This window comes from Microsporum canis, genomic scaffold (assembly GCF_000151145.1).
Source record: "Microsporum canis CBS 113480 supercont1.6 genomic scaffold, whole genome shotgun sequence".
NCBI classification, from domain to species: domain Eukaryota; kingdom Fungi; phylum Ascomycota; class Eurotiomycetes; order Onygenales; family Arthrodermataceae; genus Microsporum; species Microsporum canis.
In genome coordinates this window covers 22,635-46,770 of record NW_003299164.1, presented here as the reverse complement: position 1 = coordinate 46,770, position 24,136 = coordinate 22,635, and the positions used below count along the sequence as shown (strand labels likewise).

The window sequence follows — 24,136 nt, the reverse complement described above, 5'->3', positions numbered from 1 at the left end:
CGGCCAATATCTCGAAGATATTAGATACGATGAAAATCAGCTGGGAGTCGCCTCTCATCTGTTCCTTTTAACTTGTTCGCCCCCTCATTACCCAAGGCAAAGCCCGGCTGGGTCCAGGGTCGATCCAGGTCATGTTGAAGCTGTAGTTGTGTGTATCAGGACGAGAGACGGATGGTATATAGTGTCGGTCAACGCGTTGATATCAATGTCCACTCACTACCATCAGGCCATAACGAGAGACCTGTAATAACCTACAGCAAACGTAAATAAGATAGCCAGCTCTTTGCTGCATTACATGTTCAATAGACCGCAGAGACGTGGTGTTACCTGGCAGCTGCTGTACTTGAAGTTGAAGTAGAAAGTACTTTTTGCCCACACAGGATCGAGGCGTTATGATGTCACTTCTTGCTGCATCTCTGATTGGTAAAACCGTGATATCCATGATATAATTCGTTGTTGAACTCCATGGATTAATAACAGCATTAAAGGCTCTTCTATCATACGGAAAAAATGAATCTGGAACGGTTATGGATAGGACTATATAACGGACATAAAAAAACATCATATACATCAAAACGAAGACAGGGCACAGGGACAACTTTTTAAGACGCCTTGGTCATTTTACAAATAAGGTCCTGTCCGTCGACGGAATCTCCCTCCTTAACATGTAGGCTGGCAATCTTTCCGTGGTGAGGTGCGGAGATGACCATTTCCTAATTGCAAGCTAGTTAGCATTGTAATAAAAGGAAAATGAGTATTCAGGGTAGGACATACCATCTTCATAGCGCTTAGAACGGCGATTGGGTCTCCCTTCTTCACCTCGACACCCTCGTGCGCCCTGATTTCCACAACCACACCGCTCATTGGCGCACCTACCTGGCTGCTATCGCTGGCATCGGCCTTGGGGCGGCTGGTATCATCCACAGTGGCAAGGACGTCGTCGACAGAAACCTGTCGAACTTCACCATTCATCTCATAGAAGACTTCTCGTTGGCCGGTCTGCTCAGACAGCGGACCTACGGCCAGTAGCTTCAGAATAAGGACCTTTCCTTGCTCGAGTTCGACGCTGAACTCTTCGCCAATCTCAGGCCTAGCTAGGAAATATTTAGTTGGCAGGACAGACAGGTCACCATATTTGGCTACGAAGTTGCGGTAGTCCTGGTAGACCTTGGGATACATGGCATAACTAGCAACGTCACATTCAGTAGCGCTGCCGAATTTCTCCTTCAGATCGGCCTTGATCTTGACTAGATCGAGTGGCTCGAGGTGGAGACCTGGACGGTCAGAGAGTTTTCGGCGGTCGCGAAGGGCCTTGGAGCGGAGGGGTTCGGGGAATCCGCCATAAGGTTGGCCCATGAGACCCTCGAGGAACTCAAGGACAGAAGCCGGGAAATCAAGCTCGCCAGCACGGGCAATCACGTCGTCTGGGCTAAGTTTGTTGGAGACCATGAACTGAGCTAGGTCACCAACGACTTTGGAGGTTGGAGTGACCTTGACAATGTCTCCAAGGAGATCGTTGGCTTGCTCATAGGCCTTCTTAGTTTCAGCCCATTGAGCACCAAGACCAAGCTGGTGCGCTTGGAAAATGAGATTGGTGAGCTGACCACCGGGGATTTCGTGCTCGTAGACCTCTGGGTCGGGTCCGGCAAGGCCAGCCTCGAAGGGAGAGTAGAGGAGACGAAGTTGGGCCCAGTAGCTGTCAATGGCGCGGACATTTGGAGTGTCAAGCTTTGGATCCTGTTCGGTGCCCTGAAGCGAGGCGAGGATGGCGCCTACGCTAGGCTGGGAGGTCATGCCAGACATACTGTCGGTGGCAGCATCCACAGCATCAGCACCAGCATGAGCACAGGCGACCATGGAGGCGACACCAGTACCAGCCGAGTCGTGGGTGTGGACGTGGATAGGTAGGTCAGGATACCTCTTCCTGATGGATCCAATAAGTAAGGTTGCAGCCTGGGGCTTAAGGACACCAGCCATATCCTTGATACAGAGAATGTGAGTACCCAGGGCAACTATCTTGTCGACTAGATCAAGGTAGTAGTCCAGATTATATTTCTTCTTGGGGTTGAGCATATCTCCGGAGTAGCAGATAGTTGCTTCGATAACACCCCCTGCTGCAGCCACGGCCTTCATACCAACCTCAAGCTGGTTAATGTCATTGAGAGCATCAAAGACACGGAAAATGTCAACACCATATCTCTTTGCCTGTTTGCAGAAATGGTAGATGGCATTGTCAGGGAGGCTACAAAATCCAGGTTAGCAATTGTCTGGTTTTCTCGACTGAGGTTGGAACGACTTACGAGGAGTAAGCAACGCCATTAGCACCACGAAGTAGCATCTGGAATGGGATGTTTGGAACTGCCTTCCTCATCTTTCTGAGTCTGTCCCACGGATCTTCGTAGAGGAATCTCATGGAAACGTCAAAGGTCGCACCACCCCAGCATTCCAAACTGTATGCATTACTGTAGGCATAACTAGTCTCCCTGGCAATGTTAACCAAGTCAACTGTACGAACTCTGGTTGCCAGCAGGGATTGATGGGCATCACGCCAGGTAGTGTCCATGATAAGACATCCCTTGTTCTCACGCACAGCTTTTGCAAACGCAGCAGGGCCCTTGTCGTCGATGATCTGTTTCCATCCCTTCTTGCAAGGAGTACTAATATCGAGTGGTTTGCCCTCCGCATCACGCATGATGGGCATCAAGATTTCACCCTTGAACTTGGGCTCGCCAACTTGACCCTTGATGCTGCTTCCGTTGACAGCAACATCACCAAGGTACGCGAGGAGTTTCTGGGCACGGTTCTGCGATCCAATGAGAGCGAAGAGTTCTGGGGTATCATCGATGAAGGTGGTCCAGCACTGGCTTTCGATGAAGGTTGGGTGTGTGAGCAGCGAGGCCAAGAAGGGAATGTTTGTCTTAACACCACGGATACGGAACTCAACGAGGGCACGGAGCATCTTTCGTCGTGCCACTTCATATGTGGAACCATGGCAGGTACATTTAACCAACATGGAGTCGTAGTGGGGTGTAATTATGGCGCCAGCAAAACCGTTGCCTCCGTCAAGACGGACACCGTTACCACCGGCGGAGCGGTAAACCTCGATCTTGCCGGTGTCGGGCTGGAAGCCCTTGGTAGGGTCTTCTGTGGTGATACGACATTGAATGGCGAAACCTCTGATAGAGATGCGGTCTTGGGTAAGACCAAGCTGTTCGAGGGTGGCACCAGCAGCGATTTGGATCTGGGCAGCAACGATATCGATGCCTGTGATTTCTTCGGTAATGGTGTGCTCAACCTGAATACGGGGGTTGATCTCAATGAAGTAGTATCTGTTCTGCTGATCGACGAGGAACTCTGCGGTACCGGCGTTGCGGTAGTTTACATATTTGGCAAGTTTGACGGCATCAGCCAGGATGTTGTCACGGACGTCAATGGGGAGATCCTTGGCCGGAGCAAGCTCGACGACCTTTTGGTGGCGACGCTGGACACTGCAGTCACGCTCGTATAGATGGACGACGTTGCCATGGTTGTCACCGAGCAGTTGGACCTCGATGTGCTTTGGTTTGTCGAGGAAGCGTTCTACGAACACGGTGCCATTGCCGAAGGCGGTCTTGGCCTCCGAGGTAGCGCGCTCGAAGGAGTCACGTAGCGACTCTTGGTCACGGACAACACGCATACCCCTGCCACCACCGCCAAAGGCAGCCTTGATAATGATGGGGAAGCCATACTCGTCCGTGAAGGACTTGACGGCGTCGAACGTCTCGACCGGCCCGGGAGTACCGGGGACAACGGGCACCTTGCACTCCATGGCGATTGTTCGCGCGGAGACCTTGTCACCCAGTCTGTCGATGGTCTCTGGAGTAGGTCCGACGAAGACCATACCGGCCTTTTCGACGGCACGGGCGAATTCAGCGTTCTCAGACAAAAAGCCGTAGCCGGGATGGATGAGATGGACACCGTGCTGGGAGGCGATGTTGACGATCTCCTGGCCAGCCAGGTAGGCGGCCACGGGCGTATACTGGCCACGCTTACCGATCTGATAAGCCTCGTCAGCCTTTTGGCGGTGCATGCTCAGCCTGTCCTCGTAACTGAAGACGGCAACGGTCTGTAGGGAGAGTTCGTGGGCGGTACGGAAGATACGGATAGGTATCTCGCCTCTGTTAGCCACGAGGATCTTCTGGAAATGCATGATAGAAGAATTGGCCCGTAGACGCCTGTGGACCGAGTCTTGGAAATTGGATGGGTGGTGGTCTTCCATGACATCGTCCTCGACGGCGTCCTCACGGACAGCTGCCGTGTTGACATCTGGTATCGGTACGGGAGCAGGAGTCATTGTGCGTGTGTGTGTATATAAATATAAACGGGAGTATCAACGGACAGAGAGGGGGCGAGTCCTGATATCACACCGCGCTATATATATATATATATATATATATATAGATTCAAGGACCTGCCTCCGTATGCTCGTCTGTAACTCGGCTGTTTTCCTTCTTGTAACCTTTTTTTTTGATATTTCAAATATTTCTTTCTACAACAAAAGTCAGCATTGGTTCCTCTTTCTGTCTTCTCCTCTCCCGCCCTGGGACAGGCCATTATATAGCAGAAACGTGAAGCCGCGGCATCGGCCTGGCGGAGGGAGAGGGGCTCTCATAGAACAGTCCGCAGTGGGGCATGAAAACAGCACGAGAAACAGAGCAATTGACAACAGAACGTCGAGTTTTTTTGACGAGCAGACGCTGCACACATACCTGGACTGGATTGACCGTCTCTCTGGCGTTAGCTTCGCTGGGACTTTGTTATGTTGTTTGATGTCAAGAGAAGAAGAAGAAGAAATCTTTCCCTTTTTAAACTTGCCCCGCAAGGTTTATGTTTTTCTTTTCTTTTTCTTGGTTCGCCCGCGTTAATTATTCTCCGCTCACGTGGCTGCTCTCCACATGACCTTGCTCGTTTTTCCTTTTTTTTTCTTTATATCAAACATGATATAGAACGACGGTAGGGTCGGTGATGATAGTTATAACCGGTGGCAATACCATAGATACAGTGGTACGGAGTACATGATACTCCCACTCGCAATATAGAAAGAATACACAGAGATGTTGTACGGCCATTTCCCGCCGGAAAGCACCCTGAACTCCTCGGATTCATCCCACCTGAAACCAAGCGACGAGGAAAAAAAAAAAAAAAAGAAAAAAGACATCATCTGGTACATAACCCAATTGCTCGTCAGCATGGATCAGCCTTCTATAGCCTTCTTTTCTTTGACTAATGCCGGCTTTGAGCCATTTATATTCGTCCCGTACTATGTAAGCTGTGAGCGTCTAGCCAGCCGAAGCAAGACAGAGAGAGAGAGAGAGAGAGAGAAAGAAGCTTCCCTGTTTTCTTTTTCCGGCTTCTCATCCTTTTTTCTAACTGTTTTTTCTTCTTTATATATCTCGTTTAGCCGAGGATAAACCAGTTTGGTCAAGGATGGCCCGCTGGTGTAGCTCAAGGTGAGTGGATAGACGAAGATGCCTGATGTACTACGTATTGGGGACACTCCGACTGGCTGCGGAGGAAGGGAGGCTACATAGTACATATTTGTTTATTTACACCGGCCAGTTATATACTTATCATGCATGGCACTGACGCAGATGGCGCTTCGATATCAACACACGGCCGGATATCTCTTACTATACATAGTACGTGCATCTGGGGAAAAGGCCGGCGTCTTTTCCCCGGGCTTTCTTTGGACGGAACAAGGCGAGAGAGAGACCGGCCGGAGTCGATCCATTTGCCGAAAGATACCACATTGGATTACAGTCGAATTCGCAGAGACACATCATGAGAAAGAGGAAGGGGAAAAAAAAGGAAACAAATATCTCGTATCAAATACATATGATGAAGGGGACATGACATGATTACACTTTAAAGAGGTTGAGCTGGAGCCGGAAGCCGGTGCCGATGCCGATGCCGGACCAGACGGAGGGAGCCATTAGGGGGTTTTATTTTTTGTTTTTGGAGGAGACGGGAGGGGGAGGAAAAGGGACAAGAAGGAAGAGAACAAATGAAAAAGAAGTAACACCCTCCACCTGTCGCTGTCCCAGACGATAAAAGAAACGTGGTAAAAAAAGGGGGTGGGATATAAGTGACAAATGAAACCACGGACGATATCGACTCTAGTTTACCGATAAGAAATAATAAGATAACAAAAACAACCAAACCAGCCCCATTTTTCGTTCGGAGAGCTCGTATGGTGTTATCTTCATCTTCATCCCATCCCGTCTTCGTCTTGCCTATTCGTTCACCTCATGTCGCTCGTTCAGAATGGTCGGAAGCCGGTTGCCTGAGGGGTTATGCCGTTGGCCTGTCCTCCAAACATTGACGGCGCTGCTCCTCCCATGGAACCACCAGGGCCTTGCGTCAACATCAGTCTCGAGCCACCCAGGATAGGTGTGTTGTCTTCTTCCTTCTGCTGGGAGGCTTCCTTGGCCTTGCGCTCCTCGTTGTCCTTTTTCAGCATCTCGATGGTCTGCACTTGCTGGCTAAGCATGTTGATCATGTACGGCATCGTGAAGTCGTGTAGGCCGTAACGCCAGGACATCTCCAACACCACGTCAGGGCGGATGAGCTCGTAGCAGGCGTATAGCATGCCGACATAGCACTCGCGGCTGCCAATATCGACGAACTAGACATGCGTTAGCAAACGTAGAAACAGTAACGGGATTCCGGGTACTCACGTAGCGCAACAGCTCTTCGACAACCTCTAACTTGCCGGAGATCGCTGCGGTCTCAATAGCGTCCTTGAACAGCTTGTCCTGTTTCGATAGCGCAATAGACTTTTCCCATCTCTTGTTCTTGCGGTAGATGTTGGCAGCAATCTGTCTGAAGAACACAAGCTCGTGTTTCTCTAGCCTCTGTGCCAGCTCGACAGGATCGTAGTTGTCATGGTTCTCAACAGAGTCGCGCAGAGTCTTATGGTCTTCCTCTTCAATCAAGAGGTCGTTTATGGCGTTGTTGACCGCACGCTTGTTCTGTGGTTGCACGTTAAGCAGGAATGGCTTTATGAGAGGAATGTTGTCGGATTTCTCAAACATGCGAACAACACGGTTGACGTCGATACGGGGAGTGAGCACTTGGAGCAGGTCAGTCAACAGCAGTGGCTGCTCTTGCAGATAGAAGTTCAAAGCGCGGTAATAAATCTCCAAGTTGGCAACTTTAACAACGATATCCTTGAAAGAGTGGTGCTCCCACGAATCAGCAGCACGCTCCATCATGGCTAATGCGGCATTATCCCATTCGTCATAATGGCAGTAGAGGAAGACTAGCTCGGGCCAGAGGTTAGCGTCCTCACAAGCACGAATCATCTTGGGGATATTGATTCGCGTCCAGAACAGCTTGAGATGCTCCATCACGCGGTCAGGGTGGTATTTCGATAGAGCAATTCCCAGCTCGGTGAACATGCCCATGTGGGCTCTCTCGAGGCCAAGACCAGCCTCCAGTAAAGCAATGAGTTCGTCAAAATATCCATTACGCTCATACTGGCGGACTAAGTCTTGTAGCTCTTCTGCATGCACGATTAGGTTCAAACCGCAAATCTGAGCAAGGCGGAATTCCTTCTTAGCAACACAGGCTGCATTGACCTCTTTCCAAACTTTGACGTTGTTGCCCTTGCGAGCACACTCGACAGCAGCCTGGTAGTCCTCAAGGTGAACAAGTGTAGTGGCAAGCTTCGCCCAGTTGGAAATGCTAGTGAAGAAAATCTTGGCGGCTTGGTGGTAACCCTCAGCATATGCCTTGTCACCAGAGGCCTCAACATCAGCAACATTGATTCCACGGAGGAAGTCCTCGAGCTCAGATAGCTTGTCAAGTCTGGCGAAGCTGAAGGCCATGGCAGTATCAACGGCGGGCTCCCGAAGGGTCTTGCGGGCCATCTTGAGATATTCAACAAGATCTTCATCCTTGCCAGCGTGAGTGGCGGTCTCGATAACTTCATTGTAGTTGGAAGGATCTCCAGCACGGATATAAGAAGCAATAGAGTCGGAAATGCGAAGACCATCCAACTGGGCCTTAGCAACCTTGCTCCATACTTCAGGAAGCTCAACACGTTCGGCATAGTCCTGGGCACGGTCGATGCTGACAATATGCTCGACAAGAACGTTGGTAGCGGCAGGGTGGTTCTCAACTTTCTTGTAGATCTCGAAAGCCTCCTCATACAGGCCAACAGTCAAACACATACCAGCAATCTCATCAGCGTTGAACTCAGTAAGTTTATGGATGTAGTCCATTAACTTGCTCTTGTCAGCCTTGGCTGCGGTAAGCATCAGCAAGTTCTGCAAACTGCTGTTATCGCTGAATGGAGATGGTTCCAGGATGATCTTCTCCAGCAGTTCAATAAGTTCAGTTGGGAGATCGGCTTCGAGGAATGCCTTGACTGCTACAGAGACCTTGTCTGGCTCGGACGACTCTGGAACAGCAGTGGCAATGACCTGGTCGACGAGAGACCGCCTGTGGATGTTGTTTCCATTTAAAACGAAGGCCCAAATTTCGCCATCAGCTCGTTCAAGCAGATATCTGGCTTGAGCACGATACATCGAATTATCGTTGGTGATATTGATGAGTTCCAGGTCGTTCTGGCCTTTGCGGTAGGCAATGTAAGCAAGATTAGGGTCTCGCTTCTCACAGTATTTCCCAACAGTAAGAGTGTCGTACAGGTCGTTCTCCTTGAGGAACTTCTCAGGGTTGTTGTTGCTATCAATGTAGATCTTGGCCAAGGCATTGTAGACTGCCTGCTGCTGGTTACCGGTGCTGAGGGTATTCTCAAGGAATGGAAGTAGAATCTTCAATCGGTTCCTCTTCTCGACTTCAGCAACAAGCTCATCAATGGGGATGGAGGCCGGATCAACAGTGATGAGTAGGTTTTTGATAATGGACTCATCACAGTCAACGTCAAGTAGGCCACCGACAACTGCGGGGGTTCTGGATGGGTTGACTCTCTGAACGTAAACCTCAATGGATGAATACTGTTGATTCTGGTAAAGGTACAGGACAAGGTCGTGGACAAAGTTGAATCGATCACAGACAGTGATCAAAGGCAACTGTTCAGTCAGCTTGGCCTCTTTGAGGAAGTTCTTAACCTTCTCTGGGTTGTAGTGGTTGCTGTCACGACAAATACGCTCTACTTCCGTCATTTGGCCCATACGAGTAGCAGCCTCAATATATTTGAAGTGGACATCAGCATCTTCACTAAGGTTCACGATACTTCCAAGGTAGTGGTAGAGACCCTCAGCAGTGCCGTATTTCTCCAGCAGCTGGATGATATTAATGGGGCCCAATAGATCAGAGAATTTGGTAGCGATTTGAATAACGGCTTGCAAGTTCTGGCGGAGGTTCGAATGAAGCATCTGGTTCATACATTCCAAGGACTGCTCCACGGAAAGGCGACCGAAGAATTCCATCAACCATTCGGGGTTCAGTTTGTCGGTACGAACAATGTTGCGCATGATCACAGCAGAGTCATCGGTGTTTTCGAGGGCACGTTGGTAAAGTCCAGCGTTCTCGCAGAGCTGCGAGATTCTAGCCCTATCATAATAAGTAAACATCTCGTTACCTAGGATGGCGTCCGCAACTTGGGGAGCATTGACAAGATTCATCTCCAAGAGCCTGGTCTGAAGTTTGGCATGTTCTGGCATGTTATCCTTGAGGGCATCCAACAAGAATGCAGTAGCTTGTTGGATCATGTTTTGGGAGACAAACACGTCAACAACACGGTCAAGGTCAATGAGGGCGCCGCTGTCATCGCTGGCAAGTTGCCCAGCAAACTCGACACACTTCTCTGGGTTAACTCGGACAATGTGTTGCAGCAGCTGAACGTAGTCAGGCTGGTACCCAACTTGCTTGGAGTAAGCCAGGATCTTGTCGAATTGGCCAGTCTCTGCAAAGCCGGCAACGACCTTATGGGGAATTTGGGCTTTGAGATATATGTCCAATGCAATGTTCATGTCATGCGGTCGTACGATATCGCCTAGCTCTTCAGAGCACTCCAGTTTGTCTTCACCGAGCCACTTCTCCAGGAGACGTTTACGGTTTTGTTGCAAGACAGGTCTGCTCAACTCGATACTCTCGTATACATTCAAAGATCCCTTGTCAAGCAGCATTCCAAAGTATTGTAGGATGACAGACATGCCCTGGCCTGTCTGTGGAACGGCCTTTAGGCGGTTGATAGTGTCTGCAGTTCGCAGGAACCCGCGTGGCGAATTGGCAGCGATTTTGGCAGCTTCTGCATAGTTTCCCTGAGAAAGTAGCTGTTCAAACTGTCTTTGAAGGAGATTATCTGCACCTGGAAGGCCGGCCTTGGATGCAAGTTTGACAGCTAGTGATGTGTTTGCTGGGTTCTCAAGGAGGTATGGAATAATGGTGCTTTCGTCCACGCTGACCGAGAGCACCTGGCCCTTACGGTTGACGCCGACAATACCAGTAGAGTCCGAATTTGGTGTAGTTACAAAGATGGTTTCGCTAGAAATTCGGTTCATGAAGATGCATGTACCGGTCTCTAGGTCGTAGAGATGAATGAAACCGAACTTCGTGACCAAGTAGACAACGTCGTACTTTTCGGATATCTGCATGGCGACTGGGAAATCGTTGGTGGCTTCTTGTGGGAAGTATACCTCGACAGCCTTCTTCTGGAACTTGGGGTTGGGTTCTTGGTGATCGATTTCCGCAATCTGGAGCTTGGCACCAGTTGCGGTTCTCACAGCGAAGGTGAAGAGTTTATGTGGCATAGGCGATCCATCGACCTTGATGGTAGCAAAGGCTGCAGCGTGGCCTTCAATATGTTGAGATATGCCTCGCTCGACCGAGTGCAGTTGCATTGTTCCTACTATTCGTCCTTGTTGTTGACTGATACCAACAACCACCATCCACTTTTCCTCCTCATTAACTCGATAGCTAATAATTTGGCAGTTCTACGTTGTAATTTATCAGTCCTTGAGTTTTTTGAGCATCAGAAAGAAACATATAGCCAGGAGAAAAGAACCCACCGCCAGATTTGTAATCCGGTCGAACATCTTAAGAGGAGCATGCTGGGTGGCATCAAAGACGTTCCAGTGGTAAACCGAGGACTCAGTGACCAAACCAATGCTTGTATCACTATACCACTTCCAGAAGACGACATCTTCGGTCATCACTGCCGACTTGAGTTTCTGTTTTGCTTGGAGGTCGAAGACCTGGATGGTCTTGCCCTGGGCTTTGAGGGCGATGATGTTTTTGTTCCAGTGCATGATGGCACTGTCGGCATTGATCGGGCGCCGGATGACCTCATTGTTATTCTTAAGGTTGACTATGATGACTTGCGTCTTATCATCGTCACTGATCTTTTGTCGTATGCAGACGAAATTATCGGATTCTAAAGTCTACGCCATTCAAATGAAACGGTTAGCAATTGCCAGTACAGACGGAAAGAAACTTGCTAAATAATCGGTTGGTCCTTTTTCACTTACACATGAATTAAAGCCGATAGATGCAGGCTATATAAAAGGCAAGGCGCAAGAATAATTAGCTGTCATTTTCAACCATATATAGCCTTCCCCACATTCCAATGACTACGCTGCGTATCGACATAAGCCTAAGACAAGCAGTATCAAGTGCTATACCACGCTGAAGGGCCATGCCGACTCGCAATAGTGAGAAATGGGGAGAAGCCTTGCTCGTTGTGGAGAGGTGATTGCGTACCACAATATCAACATTCGTTAACTAGGAGAACTTATCAGCCAAAAGGACCTATAAAGAAGCTAATCCAACACACCCCAAGGGGTCTAGATATTCATACCTGTAAAAGCTCCGTAAACTGAATAGGAAGAGGAGCCATGATTTCGGAATGGCCGTCAAGGCAGCGACCTCATCCAACCAAAACCAGGAGCGCCAGCTATGCGAGAGAAAACCGTAGGGTTAAGAAAGAGAAAGCTACGGGAGAGGCGGAGAGCGAAAAAGGAGCCAGCAAGGGAAAAAAACGAAGTAGGAGTGAGACGAAGTGAATGCGAGGAAAAAGAGTACTCTCGTAGATGGAGGCAAAGAAAGAAGAAGACAAGGAGGAAGGCAATAATAAACAACGTTTTTGCTTTTCAGGAGGTTTTGCTGGCACTGTTAAGAAGTCACGTGGTGGATTAGTAAGCAGCTAATAAAAAGTGAAGTCGACAGTGAAGAAAAGTACTGGTGAGAATAAAGGAGAAGTGAAGTTAATAGTTTCACCTTTCATCAGTCATGATATAGTAAAGAGATGATGATGTACGATCTAAATGGAGTTCCCTTGCTCTGTTGAGCTTATTGTTTGCATCTCGATAGCAATTTTGGCCAAATAAAGCACATCCACATGTAAATATCATCTATATCCTATATACTCGCTTTTCCAGTACTTATATGATCAAATATGATATTAAATATATATTATTATATCATATTCAATATTCAGTATCAATCTTTTTCTGCTTTGCCAGAACCCATATCACGTGACTAATAATCCACATAAAATTCGACTTTCAACTTTTTTCTTCTTCGTTTCTTCTCTTTTTTCCCTTCTCCATGAACAACGCAAATAATCACATTCCACCAAGATGTTCTGCAAAAGTTCTCTCGAGAATTCATGATGACAGGATATTCAAGTGACATGACCTATGTTTCTTGGGAATGGAGACGGAAAACAAGATTCGGTCTTGGGTGCAGTGTCATTCAATTCATGGATGGGATTGCAATGATTGAACCTACAATTAACATCACTTCATTATTGTCATGCTTAAAGACGGAGTATCCCAGGGTATTATTAATTAGTTCAAATTACAAATATTTTCTGTCTTAACTGGTACAATGATCTCGTTCCCGTTCCATGAGTCAGGTTTCCCGAGTAAAGAAAGCCAAAGGAAAAAGAGAAAGAGAAGAAAAGTCGTTCCTAAAATATGAGGGTATCCGTTAATTCCATGCCGCTTCCTTTATTCCCTTAAAAAGCCATAAGTCGTTTTGTTTGTTCCCGGTCGGGTTCGAAACGGAAAAAGCGAGACAAGAGATTGAATCATTGTTTCTTTTGTTTTCAAGGGGCAAGTTTGCGGCCAATGTTTCCAAAGCAAACACAGCTGCAGAACAGGACGCTGGCAATCCACGTTCCAACCGCGAGTTCGCCTTGTGAGACGTTCAGGCCTGCAATGCTGCTTTTGAACACAGTGTCGTCCATGGTGCCGGATGTGTTGTCTGGCGAGAAGACGATGCCGGGGTTCATTTCAAGTAAAGCCATCATACCTGTCAGTCCGATGACCGTGGAGAGAACAAAGCCAGATTTGGAGCGGTCGACGAGGTACCATAGGAAGGGGTTCACGAGCGCAAGCGTTAGCGAGACCTGAGTCGTTGATTGCCATGGTAGTTTTCGCTTAATGACGAATGCATGTTAGACTGTCTTTCTCCCCTTTGACTAGGCCTTTGACAAGGCGTATAAGAAGAGAACAGAGAAAGGAAAACTCACAATGGCAAAAGCAACTCCTACAAAGGCCCCGATACTGCGCACCATAGGGTTCCAGCCAGCTTCACTGGTTTTCTTAACGGGCTTCTCGCCCATAAAGTCCTCCCACATGACATCGAACCAAGGCAGCAGGTTTCCCAACGCAACTCCCGCAACTCCCCAAAACACCAGGTAATGCCACCATACCAAGCCGAAGTTTATTACCTCCACCCGTACGGGGATGTGGAGCGGTAGCAGTGCCGCCATCTGTGGACTGTCATGTAAATGCATAATGATGACACCGTACGTCACGCCGAATAGGAACAGCAGCCCACTCTGTTGCAAGGTAGGTAGCAGGTAGCCACGAAAAAGCCCACGCTGCCTACGACGAACTTCACTCTGGCGTTGCCGTTCCTGCTCAAGCTTTTGTAGTTTTTTCTTCTGCTCGTCTGAGAACCTGGCCCCGTTAGCGTTTCCGTAGCTACTCGAGCTCCCGCTTCCATTTTCACCGTTCTCATAGATGGTCGAGCCTCGTAGGCTAGGTGTCTGCGCACCAGTTCCCCACGGCGTGGCACCAGGAATATCCCTATCTTCTCGAGTACCGTCAAAAGCAGTAGGCGAATAGATCCCCAACAGAGTCGAGGAGGTCAGGTTTATATCTGATCGTGTCCGACTAGACGGTAACAGTCCCTCTTTGTCTTTTCCGTTCAAACTACCGTTGCTATTGCTGGGGAACATGTCCTTGTTCGCATCTTCTGGCATCGGGGATGGGGGAGCTGTAGAATCGGCAGAGGGAAGCTCGAAGGGTTTTCTTGCCCGCGGCCGCAGCACTCGACCTTCTTGTTCCATTGCGTGTCGGTTCTTCTCGTGTATACACTGTCAACGGAGCGCGTTAGCTGTAGCTCAACGTTCTCTTTATGACCAAGTTATAAGGGGTTTAAATGCAAGTCTGGGATGGTGAAAAGTCTCAGCACTCAACCAGATCGCCAGAAGTATCCATTTTCTAGTCATGTGCGGCCAGGGGTAAACTCTTATATTAACATACCGTGTGGCAAGTATTTTCAGGCAAAAGGGATAAACTGGAGCCAGCAGCGTAAGGGAAGAAGAATAAAAGATATTCAGCTTGTCGCTTTTAATGTTTATGTTTTTTTTTTCCTTGCAAGAAGAAGAAAGTTGTACTCCTTTTTTGGAGGGAGTTTTCCTTGCTCGCCACGTGAGTTGCATGAACAGGCCGCAAAATTATGTTAGCTACGGAGTGAGTACTCAAGCCCCTGAGAGAAGGTCAATCAGCTGTTTGTATGGATAATAATACTTAGAACATGAAGGCCCAATTAACGGCATCATATAATAAACCAAAAAGTATTCAGCTCTAATAGTGTAATGGTGATATGAGAGCAGTCATGATATCTCATATGGTACGGAGTACTCATCCAAAGATCACAGTGGTGGCGCTCGCCATCCTGAGCCGCTGCACCAGCTCTGCATCTTAATACATCATTGTAATTATTCTTCTTCTTCTCTTAAAGTAGTCTTTCTCGCTTCTTCTTGATGTCTCTCAACTGCCTTCTTCAAGTGCTAATCGTATGTCTTCGTAGATAGACATTCCTCTTCGACCGTGTACGTGTATGTTGCAGGGAATAGGCCTGCTCGTTCATCGTCATATTCGACCATACACAGCTACTTCAAGATAGCAGCGAACTCTTCATGTGACTCATTAACAGAGAATTTCCTAAATCGATATCCTATAATGAATTTAGTAGAGTTAAATATGAGGGCTAATTAACTAGGAAGATTATATACTTGCTCTTTTTTTTGGGATAGCATTCCATTACTCCGTACTTAGACCACCTTAATAGAATCCTGGTCGGTTACATGCTCGAGGGGGGGCTCCATTTTATGCTACAACCTGCGCCTAGGCTCTCTCTGAATGTTCCGTGTCCATCTAGTCGAATCCTAGATGTAGTGGAAGACATTGCTCATTGTGGGTTACTAAGGTATCTTGCCAACGAGTACGATGGTGGACGCGAGGTAGTGCTGCATATATTCAAAGTTCCTGGTTATGTCTGCCTTGGTCTACGGCCTGTAATTGATGGGATGCTCGACGATGCGTTCTTAGGCATTTATTTGTTTACCTGCGGCTACTTTGACGCGTGTTCGCGCGTCAGTTGCACCAATCACCTAAGAGGATAAGCGACCTAGCTCGATGATTTGGAGAAAGGAGTTGTCCTTCAGCAAAAGAGTGAATGTGAATATGCCCCTGAAAGACCGCCGTCTCTCCCTGTTCTCTATACTACAGATAATTTAAATATACAATCGAATCCCAAGACCCAGATTCCTAGTAAAAGACCAGAAGTAGAAGATAACAGTAAGGAAAGTTAATGTCTGAAGAGTGAATGTGAAGGCGGTCTTAAAAATATACTCCCCCAACAACAAAGTCCCTAGCCTGGTTTCTGATCCTGATTCCAATCCGAATGCTTAGGCTTCTTGTCTAGCCCTGAGCCATAATCTCGTCACCGTCTCTGTCGACATGTTCCCGGTCACGTCCATGGCCAAGCTCGTCTGCATACCCGTTCGTGTCCGGGGTGTCAGCGGCAGCCAGGGCGGTGGCAACAACGTCTTCCTCAGTTGAGTCGTCCGAGTCATGATGACTGTTGATGGAAGCGGGGAGAGTCTTGTCTTCTGTGGCAGCAGTCATGCCAGCTTGCCTGGCGACAGCTTCAGACCCTGGCTCCTGGTCTGGGTCGGGAAGGGGAGAGACGGAGAGGCGTGATTCGCCTTCGGCATCGATCTCTTCGTCGACGTCATCTCCGCCGTAGGTACTCGCGTCGCCTAATATGTCCTTATCAATATCGTCCAGAACTCCATCCTCGTCATCATGGTCATGGTCGTGGTCGATCTCACCCGCCTCTTTCATGTGCACGTCCCGGGCTGGGGAGCTGGGTAGTCCCAGCTCAGATCCAGCCGCACTAGTGCCGGTTGCATTGACTTCCTGCTTAATAGCCAGCGCCTTGTTAGCTGCAGCCTCAGCCTTTGCCGCAGCCGCCGCAGCCAGAGCTGCTTTTGACCGACTCGGACGAACCCTCCGGCCGCCCTCGCCCGGTTTGCGCTCAGGTAAAGGTTTACGGCGGATATACTGCCTCTTACCACCGGATGGAGGCGCGGCCAGTCGGCTTGGATCTGGGGTCGACAGCTTATCAGCATTTGCATTTGATTTGCGATCTCTTCTGCCTCCCCTAGAGCTCCTAGACGGTGCAGCGGCGGAAGGTTCAGCTTCTTCCTCTTCACCCATGCCGGCGTTGGCACCCGCATCCCCTAGCTCGAGTGCGTGGTCGTGCATTAACCCGTTGGGCCCAATATCTTTATCTCCTGACGCAATGGCTTGCCAATCCCATCGGTGCATGCGCCGAGCTACCTTCTTCAGAACAGAGAAGTAGAAGCTCCCTGCTTCACCAAAATCTTCCTGCTGCGCATCTGGGTTCAAACAAAGGCCACCTTTACCCCACGAACGGTCATCGTCAGTATCGTAATCCACCGGAAGGCATTGGAGGAGTCTACCGGCACGTATAAGACGGGACCCATCTTCCCTGACCTGGCGAGCTTTACTATACTCTTCTGCACGGCGTTGAGCAAGGATATAATCTACCCGTTGCCTGCGGTTTTGCTCTATGGCTAGTTGATGCTGTGTCAGTGGCCGAGGTCGACGAGACGATGACGGCGTCTGTCCCGGCGCAGGCGATCCAGCAGTAAACTGGTGTAGGACCGGATGACTAGAGCCAGGAGGCACGGGAGAAGAGGCATCAGGAGTCTGGTCCATTTTCGTCTTTAGAACAATACGCGTTCGCCCAGGGTTGGTTGATGAGCGAGTGGCTGAGGAGTCGCGTTTGCGTTTATTCCGTGATCTCAAACTTTGAACAGGAGTCTGCAGCTCCTCGTCCTCTTCGTCGCCTAGGCGCCTGCTATGGTTGAGGGGAGTGAAGCAGGTCGATTGTTTATCTCGACCTGGAGATCAGAGGGTCAGATTTGATTCAAAAGTTCAGGGGGTATCAATACACTCACCAGCGGGAGTACCACTTGTAGGGATGTCACCAGACATCTGGTCATCACTCATATTGTCTACCGTAAGTTAGCACTGTAATGCTAAGTAGATAAAGGGGAAACAAAAAAGAAATCACCTACCTTTCTTGACCCGCTTGTTTCGAGATACAATGTCATCATCGTCAAGTATTCCTATATGTCACTTAGCATCATTAACCATTCATTATGATAAATGAGACGTACTCCTGCGTTCCTTCTGCTTTTCCTCTCCATATAGAATCTCGTCCTGGGTATCAACATTCTCCGCATCAGCTTCTTCCTCCGTCAGGTCTTCCAGCGGGGGAATCTTCAGTGGTGAGCCATCGGTCCCGTCCCCAACCACACCAGGACCAAAAGGGTTTTTCAGAGCCGCCTCGTCGGAGAAGTCACTCTCCAAATAAAACCACATCAGCCAGAGGAAGGCCGTGGCACGGCTCCTGCTGCTCAGTGTAGCGCGCATGACAAGGTCGAAGAAGTCATGGGGTGAATGGAAGTGCATTTCTGATATCTTAGGAGCATACTGTGCTAGAATGAAGATGAGGTTGACGGGATTAGTGCGTGGGACTGGAGTATCTCTTAGTTTCTCAATAGTATTAGGCTGTTCGATGTCCTCAGACGCTCCCTTTAAAATGGATTTAAGCCGGGGTGCGTCTTGGAGTTGCTTGTATGCGCTTGAGTCCTGATGAGCCTGAAGAGACGGAATCGAGTGGTAGGTTCGTAATTGGGCGCGCATTTCGGGAAAGACTATCGATGACATTAACACTGGCCATACAAAAAGAAATTAATGCTAGGCAGGTTTGAGGACTTACAGTTAAGGGTAGTATTCATCCTCCCAAAGTTAACCAGCAGACATACCATGGCCATGTTAATTGCAGCAGGCCTGTCACTGGTCAGCTTGTCCTTCAAGACTTTGCTAGTCTTGCTACTCTTTGCCATGGCGTCGATATAAATGTCCGCGAAGGTCAGTCCACCTTTCCCGTCCGAAAGTCGGGTGAAGACGGGCGTGGTGTCCTCGAATACCAGCCGTAGAAAGAGATGTTGGATATCTTTGCGCCACAGCGGAATGCCGTCGTCTTTCTTGAGATGGCGAATCTTGTTGCCGGAGTAGACGCTCCCAATGGTGCCGTTTGTCTGTCGACGGCTACTGGCAGTCGTGTTGGCTGTCGCATGGGCAGTTGCAGTATTGGCGGCCTCCTGCTGGTCACGATCATCTGATGCACTCACAGTAGCTGTACCCCCAGTCTTTGATGCCGTCGTCTCAGAAGCTGGGCCAGACTGGTTCCCCCTGTCAGCCTTGTCACCCTCATGATCCGGCTCTCGCGCCTTTTCATGACCATGCTGCTGCTGCTGCTCCTGTTCCTTTCCGTCCGGACCAGGCGTACTGCTCTTGGGCGGCCAGTCCACCCAGGTACCAGCCTCTGTCCAAAAGCCTTGTAGCGGATGGTTGGGGTCATCGGTATAATGTCTCTGTCTACCGCCCTTTGTGCCCGGTTCTGGCTCTGAGAGACGCTTCACGCTCGTCCTGGGGAGCGGGTATCGGCACGCAGGAAGTGGGAAATCCTTCCTCGAGCCAGCGTAGAAGCCCCCATCAGGCTTATCAAAATGCGTCTCCTTTTCGGGCTCGAACGCGCCTCTATCGTCTGGCAGACCACCAGCTTCCATCGCTGTCGTCGAGGCCTCGGGCTGTGCCTGTGGTTTCGGCGTAGACTCTGTTCGTGACTCGGCGGGTTTCAATGGAGCTTCTTGTTCCCGGGCAGAAGATGGAGATGCTGGAGGTTGTCGAGTTGGCGCTGGTGTTGCCGGCGCCGGAACAGCTGCAGCTTCAGCCGGGCTGGCCTGGCGAGACGGCGAATTGGTGCTCGCCATTACAAGCCTGACTCGGCCTGGATTGCAAGAGTGAGGAGAGGTAAAGAGGAATCAACACCGCTTGGGCAAGCTGACACAATAAACTGCGACCAAGGTTAGACGACTCGAGGACAAGCAGCAGAGTTGATCATCGTTCGATTGCCAGCCGTCCTAAGCTGGGGAGTTCAAGTCGAGGCGATTGACTGAGCAAACGTCGAAGGTGAAGGCGAAGCAGAGAGAAAAGAAAGTTGCGCGCGGGAAGTTTTTTTCTTTTTTTCGACTTTTTCGACTGAAGCAAAGTTGGAAAAAAGAAAGGCTGGTCAGGAGGGTTTTTTTTTCCGCTCTGGTCCATCTCAAGTTTTGTCGATGGCGAGGTACCTGCAGTCTCTGCTAATTTACGCGTGAGCGCGCGTACCTTTCCATACTTTGCACTCTTTTTCGACCATCCTTGCTTTCTCTGGTTATAAGCTACATGAGTCTATAGATGTTGGTTGGAATATTACGTAGAGCTCTCAAGATGTTTACACGAAAGAACAATTGAAATGAATATTAATCTGCTGCTATTTTTCAATTTCATCTCATCCTCTCATGAGAGAAAACGACCAGCCAAACCGGCCATGGATAAATAAAATAAAGAAAAACTCCGTCTATGAGAAGTTCTTTTCAAGTGTTCCGTTCCCTCTCCATCCCTCTCTCTCTAATAACATGGGAAATGCGACATGAATGATATGGAAGAGACAAAAGAAAAAGATGATGACTTCTGCTCCTGGCCGGAGGATGCAATGCAGACGGTCGAGAAACGTAGCCGTCGCCTGACCAGGCTCGTTGTAAAAGACAAAAGGAGAAAGGAGAAAGGTGAGATGATCGAGAGATGTAGAGAAGCAAACATAAACCATGCTGAAAGGCGAATGGAGAGCGTGTAGAGAGAGGTGGAATGAAAAAAAGGGGGCTGGTTTGGGTATCTCATAGACAAGCCGTAAGAAGCAGAAGCAGAAGAAACAAAAAACCCATCAAAGCAGCCATTAAAAAAAAGGACATGGAAAAGGGACATGAAAAAAAGAAGAAGAAAACACTCCACAATCAACGCTGGTCTATATGATCTTCATGCAAGTTCCGATTCCCCCGATTCCCGATTTTGTATTTTGATTTTCCCCCTTGTCTTCTTCTTTTCTCCATGATGCCTGCGGTTGATGGCAAAAGAAAAAGGAAGACGACGGCAAGGAAAGAAATAAGACAGGAAAAAATGAAGACATTAAGAACAAGACAAGGCAATGCAGAAAATGCAAAGGCCCAAGTGGACACCACATCTCGATGCGGGTTATGCCGGTGATATATCTTCTGGGTCTGTTTGCGTTCACGTTGGTAGGAAAAAGACGAGCGAGAGAGAAAAAGATGAAGAAACTGGCCAGCCCACCCGCACTCTAGAATCGACTTCAGATCCTGGTGCGCGTCTGTGGAGGAGTGTTCGTGCGTGTACAGAAAAGGGGGGCCACGTCGAGATAGACGCTCCTTTCTGTATATTTTTTCTCGTTCTTTTTTTTTTCTGTTGTGTTTTGGTGGAAGACAAGATGCAAGACAGAAGACAAAAGAAACAAAAGGGATGGGATATCGAGAAAGAAGAAAGGTAGCGGGCCGTAACAAAAAGCCGCTCCCTCTCCTCTTTAATCTTACCCTGCTTGACTCCCTTTCTTGTTCCTCTCAATAGAACAGAACGTCACTTTTCAGTCGTGAGAAATCGAAATCGAAATTGATGGAAAGGGAAAAGAAGGAAAAGCCACTGTTGTAAAGAAAGTAGGGCAAGCAGACTGAGGTTATATCAAACCAACTGCCAGCTTCATGTGCCGTGACGGTGACAGTTTACCACCAGGACGATGGGCCAGTAGGGCCCGATGGGTTACCGTAGCCACCACCTCCGTAACCACCACCGTATGGAGCACCGCCATAGTTGCCTGATATACACGGTCAGTAGCGGATTCTGAAAGACTAGAGAAAGAGGAGATAGAAAAGGATAAGAGAATACTTACCACCACCGTAGCTTGGGGGGGCAGTGTAGTTACCGCCGCCGCCGCCGCCGCCACCACCACCGTAGGAAGGTGGACCGCCCATTCCACCACCCATGCGACGCATGTCACGGTTAGCACCAGCAGAGCCACGGCCACGGCCACGACCTCCACGACCACCGTATCCAGAGCCCTCGCGGGCAATGTTCTCCAAGAAAGATGGAACTTCCTGGTGTGCCTCCTTGAGCAATTCGATGAGGTCACGGACAACGCCACGGTTTCCACGGTTGAAAAAGGCGGTAGAGATACCAGTGTTTCCAGCACGACCGGTACGACCAATACGGTGAACGTAGTCATCAATGTCAGTGGGTAGATCGTAGTTGACGACGTGGGTGACGTTAGGGATATCGAGACCACGGGCAGCAACAGCAGTAGCAACAAGGATTGGGCAGCGACCGTTGCGGAAGTATTCGAGGGCACGCTCACGTTCACGCTGAGTGCGGTCACCGTGAATAGCGGTGGCGGGGAAGTGCTGATTGATTAAAAACTCGGAAAGAGAGTCAGCCATACGCTTGGTCTCAACGAAAATGAGAGTGAGTCCAGCACCATGGGTGTGCAGGATATCGAGCAGGACGGAGCGTTTGTCAGCGTCTTCGACATATTCGACCTTCTGGGTGATGTTCTCAGAGGTAGAACCAACACGACCAACGGAAAGGAATACGTAGTCCTTCAAGAAATCACGCGCGAGCATCTGGATGTCGCGAGGGAAAGTAGCTGAAAACATGAGGGTTTGACGGCCAGCTACCGGAGGCATGTCTTCACCTTCAACAATGCGGCGGATTTGAGGCTCAAAACCCATGTCAAGCATACGATCAGCCTCGTCAAGAACAAGGTACTTGATATTACAGAGAGAGATGCGGCCACGCTCGATAAGGTCGACAAGACGACCGGGAGTAGCAACGAGGAGATCGCAGCCACGTTCAATCTGGCGGAGCTGGGAGCCGATGTCCGCGCCCCCATAGACAACACATGGACGGACCCAGGAGCGGTATGCAAATTTCCTAGCCTCATCGTAGATCTGAGAAACTAGCTCACGAGTTGGAGCAAGAATGAGGGAAGTAGGATAGGCCTTGCGCTGACGGCCATAGCTGAACTGGCCGCCCTGTTGGGTGGGAGCTGGCGAGGGGCCGTTCTGGAAGGCCTGTGAGAGGATGGGGAACAAGAAACCACCAGTCTTTCCAGAACCGGTCTGGGCACAAGCCATCAAGTCACGACCTCCCATGACAATCGGGATGGAATATTTCTGCACAGGGGTCGGAACCTTATAGGATGCCAGCTTGATGTTGGATATCAAATGGTCGTCCAAAGGAGGGTTCGTAAAGGTGCTAACGGGCTCGGGGACGTTTTGGCCGGATGCCTCGACAGGGATATCATCGTAGTTGGCGAAGTTGATACCGGTGTGCTGCTTGCTGGGATCGTTGGGGACACCGAAGAGTTCACGTTCGAGACGAGCGTTCGAGGGGCCAGGGATGTGTTTACCGTCACGCCATTGGCCATCACCAGAGCCTCTGGCAGCACCACCGTAGTTTCCGCCCTGTTGGCCTTGGTGACCTGGGTGACCGTAAGCATGTGGATCGAAAGTACGACGGGAACCGGCGGGTTGACCCCAGCCAGAATTACCATTCACGGCCGGACCGCCACGAGGAGCATAGTCGCCAGAACTCCAACCAGGAGCGTTATTCGGACCTCTATTTCTTCAATGAGTTAGCAATAAGTTTACAATCATTTGACCCAATATCAAAACATATACACACCCGGGAGCCCAGGCGCTGGCATTCATGCCAGCAGGGCGGCCATTCTGCCCGGGAGCATGTCCATCAACGCCCTCAGCCGAAGTAGAACCAGAAGTAGACTCGGCAGCGGCAGCTTGGCGAGCCTGGCCACGGAGGTGTGGAGGAATGTATGCAGAGCGTCCTGTAGCGTTGGGAGCGTGCTGGGAGTCGTTGAGGGACAAATTTCCAATCTTAAGATTATCAGCCATAATTAACTAGAGGGGAACTAGGTTAGCCAAATGAACATCTAACGCTCTCCAAGATAGAAGTACTCACCGAGTATCAGACTAGTTGATCAATGAGATACTGATTACTGGCGTTCGTTTTGAGGGATCGTAGATGGTCGTTACGAGTAAAATAAGCAGAAAAAAAAAAGAAAGAAAGACGTGGGATTTATCTAAACAAAAGAGAAAGACCTTGAGCCACACAAGATTTAAATCTCGTTTCAGTATATTCTTCTTTTTTGCTCGTGTGTGTTGATGTTGTTGATATTGTGTGTGTGTGCGTGTGTTTTTTCAACAAGCGGCGGAAGCACAAGGTGGAAGGCGGTGAAATTAAGTCGTATATTGGGATATCAGCCGCAAAAGCCTGTCAAAGCCTTACTTCTTTCCTCTCTATTAAAAAACCAAAGAGAGAAGAAAAAAACAAGACCAGGAAAAACGGATGAGAAGAAGAAAAACAACAGACTTGGAGGTTTTTTGTGTTGGTGAAGAAGAAGAAGAAAAAGTCGAAAAGCGGCAAAAAAAGTCGATTTTTTTTTAGAAGAAAAAAAAAGCTTGGCGTCTTGGCTTGGCGCGTGCGAAGATTTTTTAGCGGGATGAGTAAGCAGTACTAGGGTTACATGACAGTATAAAAGAGGGATTTGGTTGGTCAAGACAGGTGTCATGACCCACTGAGATGGTATCAATGTGACGGTATAGATGACTCAG

At 49.2% G+C, this 24,136-nt stretch overlaps 5 protein-coding genes across 5 annotated transcripts; all 5 read right to left on the bottom strand.

Annotated features, from left to right (window-relative positions):
* Nucleotides 1-602: 602 nt before the first annotated feature.
* MCYG_06137 (pyruvate carboxylase) lies at nt 603-4,333 on the bottom strand (the record flags this gene model as incomplete). The annotated part of the gene is made up of 3 exons (XM_002844127.1): nt 603-713; nt 775-2,242; nt 2,301-4,333. The coding sequence occupies 3 exons, from the start codon at nt 4,331-4,333 to the stop codon at nt 603-605; spliced, it is 3,612 nt and encodes a 1,203-aa protein (XP_002844173.1).
* Nucleotides 4,334-6,298: 1,965 nt separating this feature from the next.
* Nucleotides 6,299-11,842, bottom strand: MCYG_06136 (clathrin heavy chain; the record flags this gene model as incomplete). The annotated part of the gene is made up of 5 exons (XM_002844126.1): nt 6,299-6,664; nt 6,717-10,940; nt 11,016-11,387; nt 11,475-11,501; nt 11,804-11,842. 5 exons carry the CDS (start codon nt 11,840-11,842, stop codon nt 6,299-6,301), a joined length of 5,028 nt encoding a protein of 1,675 aa, XP_002844172.1.
* Nucleotides 11,843-13,054: 1,212 nt separating this feature from the next.
* Nucleotides 13,055-14,305, bottom strand: MCYG_06135 (INSIG domain-containing protein; the record flags this gene model as incomplete). The annotated part of the gene is made up of 3 exons (XM_002844125.1): nt 13,055-13,357; nt 13,481-13,792; nt 13,850-14,305. 3 exons carry the CDS (start codon nt 14,303-14,305, stop codon nt 13,055-13,057), a joined length of 1,071 nt encoding a protein of 356 aa, XP_002844171.1.
* A 1,639-nt stretch (nt 14,306-15,944) lies between these two features.
* On the bottom strand, nt 15,945-19,396 carry MCYG_06134 (ino eighty subunit 1; the record flags this gene model as incomplete). Its single annotated transcript, XM_002844124.1, has 3 exons — nt 15,945-17,455; nt 17,735-18,218; nt 18,386-19,396. 3 exons carry the CDS (start codon nt 19,394-19,396, stop codon nt 15,945-15,947), a joined length of 3,006 nt encoding a protein of 1,001 aa, XP_002844170.1.
* Nucleotides 19,397-21,232: 1,836 nt separating this feature from the next.
* On the bottom strand, nt 21,233-23,416 carry MCYG_06133 (ATP-dependent RNA helicase DED1; the record flags this gene model as incomplete). The annotated part of the gene is made up of 3 exons (XM_002844123.1): nt 21,233-21,324; nt 21,400-23,123; nt 23,190-23,416. The coding sequence occupies 3 exons, from the start codon at nt 23,414-23,416 to the stop codon at nt 21,233-21,235; spliced, it is 2,043 nt and encodes a 680-aa protein (XP_002844169.1).
* Nucleotides 23,417-24,136: the final 720 nt, after the last annotated feature.